This window comes from Pipistrellus kuhlii, unplaced genomic scaffold (assembly GCF_014108245.1).
Source record: "Pipistrellus kuhlii isolate mPipKuh1 unplaced genomic scaffold, mPipKuh1.p scaffold_m20_p_2, whole genome shotgun sequence".
NCBI classification, from domain to species: Eukaryota; Metazoa; Chordata; class Mammalia; order Chiroptera; family Vespertilionidae; genus Pipistrellus; species Pipistrellus kuhlii.
In genome coordinates, this window is record NW_023425515.1 from 153,149,780 (window position 1) to 153,163,980 (window position 14,201).

Sequence of the window (14,201 nt, forward strand, 5' to 3'; positions counted from 1 at the left end):
CCTACGGCACACCAGGCAACATCTCGCGGCACACTAGAGTGCCGCGGAACAGCGGTTGAAAAAACGCTGCATTAGAGGAACAATGGAAAGGCCTGAAGAAAAAAGTCTACTTCGTGACCAGCTCCTCTCAGCAAATGCTCCGTTATAAGCCCCATTCCTGAGCCAGCCTAGGCTTTCCCTCACTCCTCTACTGTGCCATCTTACAAACATAAAACTTCATGCATTTGCGACAGCCACTGCCTCACTGGGAGTGACCATCACTTGAGTTTCCACCACCCTTGATCTGTCTTACATAAAAGCTAAATTGGTTGCCTCTTCTTCCAAGAAACCTTGCTTAATACTGCCTTATCAAACTATACCTTCTTTCACACCCCAAAGAGAACACTTAAAATTCTATCTAATTCCTCATTTTGTTGGCCTGGTGATGTTAGTTTTTTATGTTGTTGTTGTTTTTTCCCCCCTAAATATATTCATATTGATTTCAAAGAGGAAGAGAGAGGGAGAGAGAGAGATAAAAACATCAATGACGAGAGAGAATCATTGACTGGCTCCCTCCTGCACACCCCACACTGGGGATCAAGCCCACAACCTGGGCATATGACCTTGAATGGAATCAAACCCAGGACCCTTCAGTCTGCTGGTCGATGCTCTATCCGCTGAGCCAAACCAGCTTGGGCCTGGTGATGTTAGTCTTTGAGTTCAGGTCTACCCACCAAGCATACACACAGTAGGTACTCAATACATGTGTGTCACATGGTTTGAAAAAACAGAATACCGGTACCATATTTTCCGGCGTACAAGACGACCCCCTAATTTTACAGTTAAAACATAGGTTTGGGCTTATATTCGCTGTATAAGACTACCCCCCACTTCTGAGGCAACACCAGTTCTTTTTTTAATAGACCGCCTCTCTGACTCTGGCCAATCTGAGCAGGCTTTTTACTAGAACACAGTGTACATGTTCTGTACCCGAAGCTCAGATTGGCTAGAGTCAGAGAGGCGGTCTATTAAAAAAAGAACTGGTATTGCCTCAGAAGTGGGGGGTAGTCTTATACAGCAAATAAAGGCCCAAACCTATGTTTTAACTGTAAAAATTAGGGGGTCGTCTTATACGCTGGAAAATACGGTAGCTTTTGTCTGAATAAAGTACACGCAGCCCAGCTGGAGAGGCTCAGCCGGTTAAGCGTTCTTCTGTGCACCAAAAGGTTGCTGCTTCAATTTCTGGTCAGGGCACATGCCTGCTTTACGGGTTTGATCCCCAGAAAGGGCCTGTGCTGAAGGCGACCGATCAGTGGTTCTCACATTGATTTTCATTTCTCTATCTATTCTATCTCTCTCTCTCTCTCTATCTCCCTTAATCTCTCTAAGCATGGCCTCAGGTGAAGTTTAACAAAAAGGGAGACCCATTCATGGGACTCCAGAGCCAAGTTAGGGCCCAAGGGAGGAGTTCCAGGATGGGAGATTCAGCCCTCCAGGAGAAGGCTTTCTAGCCCTGGTTATGCAGTGTTAATAGGAGGCTCTCAACAGCATTGTCAAAAGGGTTCAGCACAGTAGAAAGCCTTTCTCAGCCAGACAAGCAGCTGGATTCCAACACCAAGGAAAACCCTGCTGCTCAAAGCTTCCAAAATTCTAAATTATTACAAAACAAATGAGCAACCTACATGCTCAGGAATTCCCATATTCCTATAAGCAAGAAAACCTCATGGTTCACTTCACAATGACAGCTGCTGTCTCTACTGACCTGGCCACACACCCCCCAGAGGAAGAAGAGGGAGAGACACACATCCTGTTGTTTCTGAATTTAATCCTGGGCTTGCTCTGCCTGCTTCTAAGAAAAGGAGCATGCGGGGGCCGGCGAGAGGGGCTGAGGGGCTCAGGAGCGTGTTCACCACATCTAGTAAATGACAAAACGCCCCCTTGGAAAGAGTGGGGTAGAAGAATGTAAAGTATCTTCGGAGAGGCAGGAAGTGTCCACAAACGCAGCTGCACATGACACAAACCTGATGCTTAATGTGGAAACTGCCCTTCACACCACCTTGCTGTGGGGAATGTCTCCACTGCCTGCTGCTTACGGTTAGATTTTTACTCCTGTGGGTATTGTTGAAATGGTTGCAAAATAATTGTTTAAAAAAAAATATCAGAGATGGAAAATTACAAGAACCGTATGATTTTTACGCCTATGTGGGCTATAAAACAAACACATAGACATAGACCACAGTATGGTGGTTACCAGAGGGGAAAGGCGTGGAGGGTGGATGAAGAAGGTACAGGGGGTCAAATATATGATGATGGAAGGAGATGAGACTTTAGGTGGTGGATACAAGATGCAATATACAGATGATGTATTATAAGGTTGCATGCCTGAAACTTATAGAATGTGATTACCTAAAGTTATCCCCCATAAATTTAAATTAAAAAAATGAGGGGAGAAGAGCCAGAGAGAGTCTTAAAAAAAAAAAAAAAAAAGGCTTGTTGAAGCATCATGAGGCACAGAGCAGAGAGCAGCTTCACAGCTGAGGGAAGGGTGTAGCAGAGAAGCGGCCCGTACCTCCGTGCATGGCATCGATGCGGATCTTCAGCCGGTTTGGACCCGAAAGCAGTTCTTTCAGTGCGCTGAAATCAAAGATGTTCCTCAGCATCGCAGCGTACGCTTCCACCGAATCCACAATTTCCACTGTGGGAAGAGGCCATATTGAGAGATGGAGGAACCAAGCACATTTAGAAATGTTCTCCTCTGCAATGACTGCATGGCTGTAAACACGCCATAGTTATGTTAAAAAGCCGATTACTGAGCAGCCCTACGATGCCAGGCCTGGCACAGGACGGATCCAATACTAACAATGTTCCTTGGGGTACATGACAGGGTCCTGTTTTGTAGACAAGGAAACGCAAGGTCTGTAAGGTTAAACCACTTGTCCATGCAGCTGGGATGGGGCACTCACGGGATTTTTGATGGAGGTTTGTCTGGCGGTAAACTCAGCATTTCATTGATTCCCTATCCATCTTCATAAGAAGTATATTTTGGTGTCATAAGTAACAGAAAATGTGACACCTACTTTCCTTTCCTTTTTCCAGGCCTATTGCCATCAAGACTTAATGGTGAAAAGCAGGAAAAGGTATTTTTTTAATGAGTCATTTTCACATGCACCACTAAAGGAATAAAATAAATATAAGAACTTAGTATTGCTGGATTTTCAGGGGTCTGAACATTTTCAAGACATTAAGAATTTAGGAAATTCTCTTCTGATGTTTTCTAAACCCTAAGCAGGTCTTCAGGATGTGGCAAAGCACCACCTTCTCTTTGTTAGGATGCTACTGTCCGCTCTCCGTGGGTGGCCGCAAACAAAAAACGCAGTCCAGGGGGAAGAACACATGTTAGAGCAAAGTCAGAATGCAAGTTACGTTGCCAAGCATCTCACCCTTATTTGATTAATATGAATAATTTCACAAACTCTTACTCCATCAATCATTGTATTACAACATGTTTATTACAACTGCCTACACAGGGAGTTTCAATTTTCAATTTAGCCCCCAAAATGGTATAATTTGATTTTACTGAATATTAGGGCAGCGGGGGGGGGGGGGGGGAGGGGGAAGGGGGGATATCAAAACCCAAGCTTTGGAATCATTCACACCTGGGTTTGAATCCCAGCATATCACTCACTCCCTGTGTGAGCTGAGCCTGTTACTCAAGCTCTCTCAGCCTTTGTTTCCTCACCTGGAAAAAGTGAATACCAACAGTGCTGCCCTCACAGGGCTACTGAAAGAATAAAGCGGGAAAATAAGTGGTAAGAGCTAGGCACATAAAAATAAAGCTCAATAAAAGTTATTTATGAATATAATCTTACGAATCTTCTAGCCAAATTCGTGATATAAATATGGAAGCTGAGGCCTTAAGATTTGGAAATGACTTACCCAGGGTCACACTGCTGATCACTGGCAGTGCCCAGAGAGCCCAGGTCTCTGGAGTCCCAGACCCAATTCCAGATCTGCTAATTAATGCATGCAAAGCTCAGGGACCACAATCTTTCTGGAGCTGAACACCCATATTATTAAAACCTGGAAAGGCAAATGGCTCAAGTTGGAACTAGGAGTGGGCAGGAGGGGAAGGGAGAGGGAAACATGCCTGTGAAGGGTTTGAACTTGTTTTCCAGGTCAAACTGCTGCTTCCCCAGGACTCCAAGGTCTACTTTGAGGTCAGGGCAAATTGCATATTCTTCGATTGTCTTGCTGATTTGGAAAATCTTATCAGTTACTGCTTCGGGAGCTGGACCTGGAAACCAAATAGCAAACAGTGGGTCATTTTGTACAGCTAACATGTAAACACACACACACACACACACACACACACACACAAAAAAAAAAAAAAAAAAAAAAAAAAAAAAAAAAAAACCAACGCAAAACTCATCAATTCCTCTTCACTCACACATCTGCCATTCATCTCATCATCCAAGCAGCAAAGTATCCGGGTTTTCTAACAGAAAATATTCTGTTAATGATCATTGGTGCCTGGCTCCTCACGTTCAGGTACAGCAGAATGAGAAGCATTTAATTTCCATCAAAAGGAAACAAAGAGCCCCCTTACTAAGGACCAGAACCAGAACCCTGGCCTCCCACGGCATTGACTAGTGGCTTATCCTCCTTTGAGATAGATGACATGACAAGGTCACATGGCATCCAGTGACCTTGACCATCCTTAAAGTGACAGCACCCTCACCTCCATTGGAAATATTGAATTTGATTCCAAAATCTCCGTTGGGCCCTCCAGGATTGTGGCTGGCTGTCAAGATGATCCCACCAAGGGCTTTGATCTTTCGAATGATGCAGGAAACGGCAGGGGTGGAGAGGATTCCATTCTGCCCAATAACCAAGCGGCCAATCTAGGAGGAGAAATCCAGAACACACACTTTCGCATCAGTGAGTCCAGAGCTCCTGCACAGAAACCCTAGTCCCACAGGCAGGTGAACCAAGAACTATCCTATTGGACCGGGAAAGGTGTTCTTATGGAGTCTTTACAGCTTGGGTGGTTATTGTTATTTTGAGGTGGAATATTATTGTTGTTGACAAATAATACTATTATTGAAGTAAAAGTATTGTTGAACAAAGCCATTCCTTCAAATAGTTTTGGGAAACTGTGCAGTTTTAGTGTATGACTCTGGCAAGAAAACATAAGAATATGCAAAACAGAGTCTTTCCAGACCAGGTTCATAATTTGGATACACTGAAAGAGCGTGAGGAAACCCACATTTTTATCCAATTCAATCATACTTTCCATCCATGTTGGGAAAAGAATATAAGTTCAGCTTAAAAGAAATTCTAATCCAATGAGAAGACTTCTATAAGTTAAAATGTATAGAAAAGTAAAAAGAGACAAACTTTACATGAAGTCTATTACAAAATGTATCTCGGGATTTACATTTCCAGTCAAACTTAGATGTTAACACAACAGCATGCCTGGTACTGTCTGAGTCACCGCTGGGCCAAGGCTGGAATGCTGGGAGTTAGGCCTGGGTAAACCAGTCAGAACTACCCACATGAAAGGGCTACAGGTAATAGTTTTGTTGTGTTAACTCACCTTCCCATTATCTCTCAAAAATGGTATCAGCACAGCTCCTAGCTCTTCCTTCACTAACATGATAGTCATTTATATCTGTCTCAATATGACCCACATTGGGCACACATGGAGAAGACTGACATAGTTGGAGAAGATGTGACTGCCGCATAAAATGATTTATAACTAAGGAGTTTGTGCCCTCCCTCCATTCTTTCTTCTGAGACAAGAAAGGGATGGGAATGCTTTGAAATTTTCCATTTGTTATTTCCTTTGGGCTCATCAGAGATAAATATGGTCGAAGAAACAACTTGAGAGTAGATTTGTTTCTCATGGTGAACAGATCAATGAGATTCCGTTGGAAAGTTTCTCTGTGACTGTTACCTTTGCCATCCTCCCAGGGGTCACCCTCCCATCGGTTTCTGCCTTATAATTCCACCCTCCCACCACCACCCACCTCCCAGGAAGCAGCTGGTTCAATTTCAGTCACCTCTTGGCTAATATGTCTATCTCCATACAATTTCTGTTACACTAATATTTTTGTTATATCCTGCCTCCCTCGGGAAGTGATAACAATCAGGGTAAAGGCTATAAATAGGCTTCTTCATAAACTAGAAAATCCCAAAGATGGTGTGAAATCAGTATTATGATTATCCTGATCTTCTGAAAGCTTTCTAAAGCCCCACTTCCCATTCATTCTCACAAGGGCTCCTCCCCTTGTGTAGATGAAGCAGCTGAGGTCAAAGTTGTCACACTCCTGCCCATTTGGCTCATTCTTAATATCCTCCTAACAGCAAGTACAACAAGAAAGTATGGGAAGATGCTATGGTAGACTTTGGGATAGATGACATGACAAGGTCACATGGCATCCAGTGGCAATAGCTGGGAAAAGCATTGAAACGTCCTGACTCAATACGTGGGAATGGAAACATCTCACACGTCCAACAGTTTCCAGGTGTGGCTCCAATGAGAATAAAAGACTATGGTTGAGAAGTTCCATAATTTCAATAGGCAAAGCTTAGAAATGGCAACTTCCTCAGCCAGGGTGGCTGGTGGAGTTATCTGGAAATTATATTTGCACCTGAAGCATACTGACTTTTACTTAGACTTTGTATGTATATGGTGTGGAAGGAGAGACTGATAAAAAAAAAAAAATGAATCTATGCCACCCAAATCACCCCTTAATTCTACCATTCCTTATGGTGATGTCTGTAGTCAGTGATGGCCCAAGACTGAGGGGACTAAGCCAGGGGGTAACAGTAAAAAGAAAAGTTGAGAGAGAGAAGCCTTAGTAGCTTCTTTCTCTTGGGCCCAAGAAGAGGTCAAAACATCCCCTTCCAAAGCAAACTATTTCCCATGAATCACCCTCAGGAATATTAACTGTAAACTTGATGTTTGGAAAATATTACTCTGTTATCATCCTCCTGTTAAGGAAGTCTGAAGAATTATTACAGCTCCGGACTGTAACCTCCCCTGCTTCTCTCCCACCTGTACCTCTGCTGCTCTAACCTGGCCAAATTGAGCCTACCTCCTCAGGCCCACGTAGTTCACCTTTCTATAGTCCAGTGTCCCTCCTCAACTCAAAAATCCTCCCTGTACCATTTGATCCAGAAATTACACTTCTAGATATACACATAAAAGAAAGCAGCGACTCAAACAAATAACTTACACACCCTTGTTCATAACAGCATTATACACAACAGCCAAAGGTGAGAGCAACCCAAACATCCATCAACAGGTCAGTGGATAAACAATATGCAGGATATACATACAATGGAATAATACTCAGCCTTACAAAGGAATGAAACTCTGATACATGCTACAACAGGGATGAACCTTGAAAACATAAAATAAACCAGACACACAAGAACAGATATTGTCTGATTCTACTTATATGATGTACCTAAAATGGTCAAATTCATAGGCAGAAAGTAGAACAGAGGTTGCCAGGGCCTGGGGGGAAGGAAGCATGAGGAGTGACTGTTTAGTGGGTATACCGTTTTGGATGGAATGATAAAAGAGTTCTGGAAAAGGATAATGATGATGGTGACAGAACACTGAACGTCATCAATACCACTAAAGCATGCACTTAAAAATGGTTAAAATGCAAAATTTTGTTATGTATGATTTGCCATAAAAAAAGATAATAAAGAAGAAAAGATGCATCTTTCTCTGATTCCTCAGTGTCTACTGACTCAGAGGGAACCCCCCTCAGCCTGGCACTGAGAGTCCCTCTCCCACCAGTGTCCCCCGCCCTTCTCCTCTCCTGCTACTCCTGCCTGCCTCTCTCATATCACACCACCAATGGGTACCTCACTGTCCCCCAATATTTTACAGTCAGACATGACAGGAAGAAAACTTACATTTTCCTTTTAATTGAAAATGGGGCCTCGTGTCTTCTTATGTATCACAAAAGGCAAGATCCATTTTCTCCCCCCTGCTAGTCATATACACGGGTTCAAGTCTCATTTCTAAACGTACCTCTAAGTTCAAAGCTCTGGGGACCATATGAGATATCAGTATTAGAAACGGGGCACCACCAATATTTTATTTTGTACATTACAATTTCTTATAACTGCATACAGCTTTCTGCAAACAAAAACAAAGGGAAACTAACAAAGGCAAATTATATTCAATAATCCTTAAATGCACCAGATAAAGTGTACTAAAGGTCGGGGTGGTGGTGGTGGTGGGGGGAATGATCTCCATTTAGCTCGCTAGACTGAAAAGCCCTCTGAAGAACTGGCTCATGAATGGAGGAAGGAACACTGACTTCTACCGAACTCTGTGGTAGAAGATTATCTCTCCTTTAGATATCCTCCCTAGAGTTCTCCCCACAATCAAAGGGATGCTAAACTAGTCGGAATTTAGGATATGTTAGACAAAGAAGAAATCACACTGTATAGGATTTTAGAGGCTTTACCAGATTAACGTGCTGTATTGGCCCACTGAATGTGTCAAGTCATCCATCTGGGTAGCAGGACTGCTCTAAAGGCAACGCTATTTTGAATAAAGAATGCCCTTGCAAAGACATGAAATTATTGCTTGCGCTGGCTGCCATGCCATAGGCAGTTACCATATTTAGTCAATGATTAGCACTTAAATGTATAATTGAGCAAACCTTCAGATTGTAACACTGAGGAAGTCTCTAGGGTCTGCCTGAATTACACATTCCTACCACCTCTTCCACATCCTTCAGCTCCACACAAAAATGAAATGAAGCCAAATACATCACAGCAAAGGGGACAGTGTACCAGATGCTCTCAACAGCCCAGATATATGCAGAGAAATAATGTTCCATTCATTCTCTCTCAAAAGATTAAAAGCATCTTAATACCATTCCCTTTGCAGCTCTCCTCAAAGGTGAAATTTATAGCATGCCACATTTTATCTTAAAAATGTGTATGTGTCATAATAATTTCATATGTGAGTGCTTTATCAGCAATTTTTACATGAAAGGCATTCCGATTCTGAAACTAGGTAGAAAGGAAACGTTGCAATTGAAAGCAATAGAATTTACAAACATTTAAAAAATTTAATTTGGTAGTGTTTTTGTTGTTGTTTAATTTGGCTTTTGCAATCAGACCGGCTTGGCATCTCATTAAAATAGACAGAAAATGAGTGCCCAACACATTCGATGGCAATGCTAAATTATGATCCCAGTAAGAGAACTGCTTCCAGAGAGAACATTTTATAAATTTATAAGTACTAAAAGACTTTGTTCTCCAAATTATTGCTAAGTATAATCTAAAACACTAAATATATATATATATATATATATATATATATATATATATATATATATATATATATATATTGGTCTCACGGAGGGATTTGCAGAGCAAAGACAGTTCCTGTAAGTCAGTGGGGCCGTGCCAATTGTTAAATTATCAAGATCAGTGCTTTCTCCACTGATTCCTTCTGATTTGGTTGATTCAGGCAACAAGGCTTTTCCCAATGTGAAGCCTTAGCAGAGCCTCCTTACAGTAAAGTCTCACCGGAGTTATCATCTCTATTCTGCTGCACAAGTTCCCTGCACACAGGGCCGCTTTGTGTCCAAGGTCATTATGAGCAGGCTCCCCCCTAACAGGTCCTCTTGGGAGACTCACACCTAACATTTTTCCATCCCCTCCTCGCATTTCTGCATGACTACCAGGATTCAACAACAACAGCATGGACTGGCTTTTGTTTTCCTGTTTGACAAGTGACTGAACTTCAACAAGGAAGCCACTGAAAGAAAACAAAACCCTCCTCTCTCCACTACTCATGAGAGCCTCCTTAGAAAAGACAGAGTGCCCTCAAAACTGGTTAGAATGTATTCAGGAGAGCTTACGGCTGGGGGTGCGCTTTAAGTGTCTAATAAGCAACAGGTACTTGTCCAAGCAATAGGTACAGAGCACAGCACACAAAAGGTTGAACTTACGTCCCTATGCTGCAATGTGGCGTGTAATTTCAGCAGCATTTTCACAGGAGTCTATCTCTGAAGTCACAATGAAACCTGACTGGATGTTAGTAGGACTGAGGTGCATACCCCAAACAAATCCTTGTCCTTCTGTATATTTCTGCACAATGAAGAGGTTATGTGGACAGCCAGAATCACAACAACACATTGGTATACCAACCCCATTGGCGGCCGCCATCTGCACTATTGTTTCTACCGCCGACTTATTAAAATACCTCCCGTCTCCACCAACCACCAGTGAGGATCCCTGGCGATCTTTTAGGTCTACAGAAAAGAATATGCTCTGGATAAAATTTTCCAGGTAGCCTGGCTTTGCCTCGAAACAATAGGTTTTCTTCCGTAATCCGCTAGTTCCTGGTTTCTGGTCATGGTAGGGGGCTGTAGCAAAGGTCAACAGAGGGAGAGGACCTTCTTCCATGTTCCTGTATTTCCCAAAAATCCATGCATCAAAATCACTCATCTTTTCATTTCCACCACTTGGCTCAGCGCGGGTGTCCAGAAAGCAGCGAAGAGCTCCCCAAACGGTGCCGTACAGACCGACGCTGCAACTGTGTCCTCCGAGTCACTAAAATAGCGGCCCTGTCTGGACAGTGGCTCCAGGGAGGAAGCTGGCTGGATCCCTTGTTGAGGCCGCCCCTTGTGAGCGAGTTCAGGGCCGCCACCCACCCACATCCACACGCAAAGCAATCTTCAAAGTTGTTTTGGTGAGGACACTCCTGCCCACACAACCAAGCCAAACACCCTTCAATTATGTTTGCCTCATCTCCCGTTCGGGTGGAGGTAGCTCCGAAGGGTGCTGTGTGCAGCAGACTTCAGTTACAAACACCAGATGGCTGCCAGACTCCGCTCGCCGAGCCCGGGCAAAGACAGCCAGTGCAGACCCAGGAAGCAGGCTGTGAATAAGACACCCTGGGGTGGCTCCCGCTGCTCCTGACACCCCTTACACCAGAGCCTCTCTGGGCAGTCATCACCGAGAAGGCCATCTGAAGCTAAAGCCGTCCCATGCCATCTAGCAAGTTAAAGGTCAATCTTAAAATGGAAGTGAGGAATGGGTGACCTCCTGGGCTCCTTACATCACTGTCACTTTGATACCCAAGTGATTTTTTTACTTCCCACACACAATTCCAGGTAAAAGGCGGGGGAGGGATCATTTAACAGAACACATTTATTCACGGACCACAAAGGATTTAACAAAATAGTATTTAGTTCTAGGAGAACAGATACCTACAAATATGCTGTGAATGATTGACAGCTCGGTCATTTCCTTGAAAAGTGGGAATGAAGATGCTCCAAACCCTTGAAGTATGTGTTTTGAGTGTATGAGGTTCGATCAAGTTATTTATTTAGAAAAATACTATTATATATACATAAATTTTGTGTTTTAATTTTCTCATTTTCAAATAGTCTTGGCTTTTAATGAAACAGTTTAAGTCCTTTGCATTTGAAGAACCTAAAATGTTTTGAAACATACTGCCTGAATAAATTTAATGTCGAACCCCATCTGACCCCTGAGATTGTATTAATAATCTACTTAAATGCATGCATATGTGTCCTTTATCTGGTTCAGCAGAAGTTGTTAATTAAGCTCCACTGTCAAGGTTTTGGCAGACTTGTCAGGGATGCTTCTTAAAAAGTGAACCAGTACTAGTTACACCACATGTCTGAAGAATTTGACATGCACTGAGGAGTCAAGGTTTTCAAGAAAAAAAGTGAAATCTGTTGACAAACAAAATCTGAGTATTTCCCAGATTTTCAGCAGGGTCCAAACGTGAGCTACTGCTGAGAGCAGCAGGCTGCCCTCTCTGAGGCATGAATGCCTGCATCCCAGGTCTGCTCTGAGCAGGACCAGCAAAACCAACAGCCCCATGAGCAGAAAGCAGCTCCCGGCAAAGGAGCCTGATTTCTTCCAATGACACATGGGGCTGGTCTATGTGCAGGGAAGACCTCGAGACATAACATTTAAACAAGTCACAAGACACAGTTGAAGACCAGTTAGCCAAAAGACAATGACTTTTTATAGCTTATTTTTGCTTAGGATAGTTTTTTAAAACTACAATTCTTTAAAAGTTAATTTACAAAGTACGCTTGCTTTAGTATCAGTTTACACACGCACTGTTTTTCAACTTACTACAATGCATTTTTTTAAATTCATATTTTTTAAGTTCGGTGCCCAGTTTCCTCTGGTTTTAGAAAGGCTTACAAATGAAGCCAGCTTATAGGTCTTGACATACTTAATAACAGATGCAGATTCATGAAATATCAACCCAATAATCTTTTCATTGGGAATAACAGGACAACCAGCCACATAATTGGCAGTTTTCTGAGTGAGGTCTTGAAATCCCAGGGTAGGTCCAGGGATACTGGGTCACAGGGGTGCCCCACTGCCCACACACTCCAGCATGCTCTCCGCTGGTGGTCTGCCACCATCCACGTGATGCTCTTGCAGAAGTTAGAACTCAAAGAATCACGTTTTGTTGGGGGTTTTTTCCACACATTCATTTATTTCATTTATAGCTTGTGGTTAATTGATTCCATAAAATGAGAAATTATGAAGAATCAAGGCATAAGTATACAAATTCAAACACAAAAAATATACACAGAAGAGTGGGTTCATCTGCAGCATAAGACCCAACAGCAGATCTTTCAAAGGATGGCGAACGCTTGCTTTGTTTCCTTGAAGACCACGTCCACATCGGATACTAGGACACCTCCGTTTATTGGTGTGTGCTCACATGCACCAAAACTTGTTTCTAAAAATATTTTTCCACCTTGTAACTGTTGTTTCTAGAATTAAGCCCACTCTTGGGCCTCGTGCCAGTTTCTAACGATCTGAAAACTGACACACAAAGTCTTCCAAATGTAAATATTCTGATTTTTAAAGGTTAAAATAATGTTTCTAAAGCGGTTATTGAAAACTTAATTATGCTGGCCCTATTCCATTTCTTATCTTTCCAAATACTTGATATGTCACCTTAGAGTTCATTATTTGCTTGCCTCTTCATTTCAAGATCGTTAAATGTACCACCCCAGCTGGTCATCTTCATATTGAAATAATTCTTTAACACAAGTGGGAATAGAGAGCAGTGTGTGAGCATTGAGAGGTCATACATGTCTGTGAGAAGTCTGGCACACTAGGTAAACCCAGGGTCCCCCTCTTGAGTGGACTATCTGTGTGGGCACAGTTACATTTTCACTTCCCTGCAGTGAGCCAGCTGTCCAGCCAAATGCGGAATGGGAAAGAATCCCATCTCTCGTGGCTCTCGCACACATCGATAAACACCCAACCATTTAAGTGCACCCAAAATCCAAGGCTCCAACAGGTCTTTGGCCAAAACAGAAAGCAACATTTTCAGCAACTACTTATGTCTGTCCTGATGTTTGTCAACATGCAAGCCCAGACCAAAAAGGACATAAGCCTTGCCCTAAAAAAGCTTCTATTCTAAGAATGGGCCTGAGTCATAATTTTATGGCCACTAAAGTACTCAACCCCATATAAAAATATTACCAGAAGCAGCAATGTTAGATGGACTGTGAAGTGTGGTAAAAAAAGGAGAGGCATTAAAAACATTAAGCTCCCGCAGGCGCTAGGACTAAGTGGGGCAGCTATTAAGAAGCTCATTTGCTGGAGTTCTCCAGCAAAGGTTGAACTCCATCTTCGGGAATGTTACTGTCGAGCATAGCAAACCCAATTTGGCCTAATGAATCTGCCTGCATCGCCAGTACTCCTTCACAATGACACAAATTACATTTAAACCATATGGGGGACTTAAGGATCACTCCCTTCAGACAAGGAACTTTCATACTGGTCTTGGGTCCAATCAATTTCACGATGGCAGAGTTATGAACCTCTCCACTCCCGGCTTCTCAAAGATGCCAGCCCCCATTCTGATCAGCAAGGATGCCTTCCAAGTAGAACGCGGCAGACACTGTAGGCTTGCCAAGCCTTTTATTCATTCTATCTTTCTTTGTTTCTTTCCGTCGATAAATATTTATTGGGTAGCTAACTATCATGTGCGAAGGCTGAATCCAGGGCCTAAATAGATTCGCCTCTTCATACCAAGAGATTTTCTTTAGCAAATGCCCCAAGAGTGGGCATCAAGGATAGAACTGCTAACCCTGTATCTGGGCACAAGCACTGGAAAGAAAGCTGCTAATTGGGCTAAAAGCAGTAGGAATCATCAGATCAGA

At 42.8% G+C, this 14,201-nt stretch overlaps 1 protein-coding gene across 3 annotated transcripts in view; it reads right to left on the reverse strand.

Moving 5' to 3' along the window:
• PGM1 (phosphoglucomutase 1) overlaps positions 1–14,201 on the reverse strand; it is a 57,913-nt gene that overhangs the window by 28,858 nt on the left and 14,854 nt on the right. The window contains exons 1-4 of one of the 3 annotated variants that reach the window (XR_004989189.1): positions 10,174–10,488; positions 4,718–4,880; positions 4,127–4,273; positions 2,549–2,674 (exon numbers count right to left, since the gene is read on the reverse strand). Coding sequence is in view for 2 of the 3 variants with exons in the window: in XM_036445308.1 (XP_036301201.1) it covers positions 2,549–2,674; positions 4,127–4,273; positions 4,718–4,880; positions 10,174–10,473 (736 nt within the window). In the remaining variant the exon portion in view is untranslated. Of the gene's footprint in view, positions 1–2,548; positions 2,675–4,126; positions 4,274–4,717; positions 4,881–10,173; positions 10,695–14,201 lie in introns of those variants that run through there. The other 2 variants (XM_036445308.1, XM_036445309.2) reach the window with 2 other exon arrangements.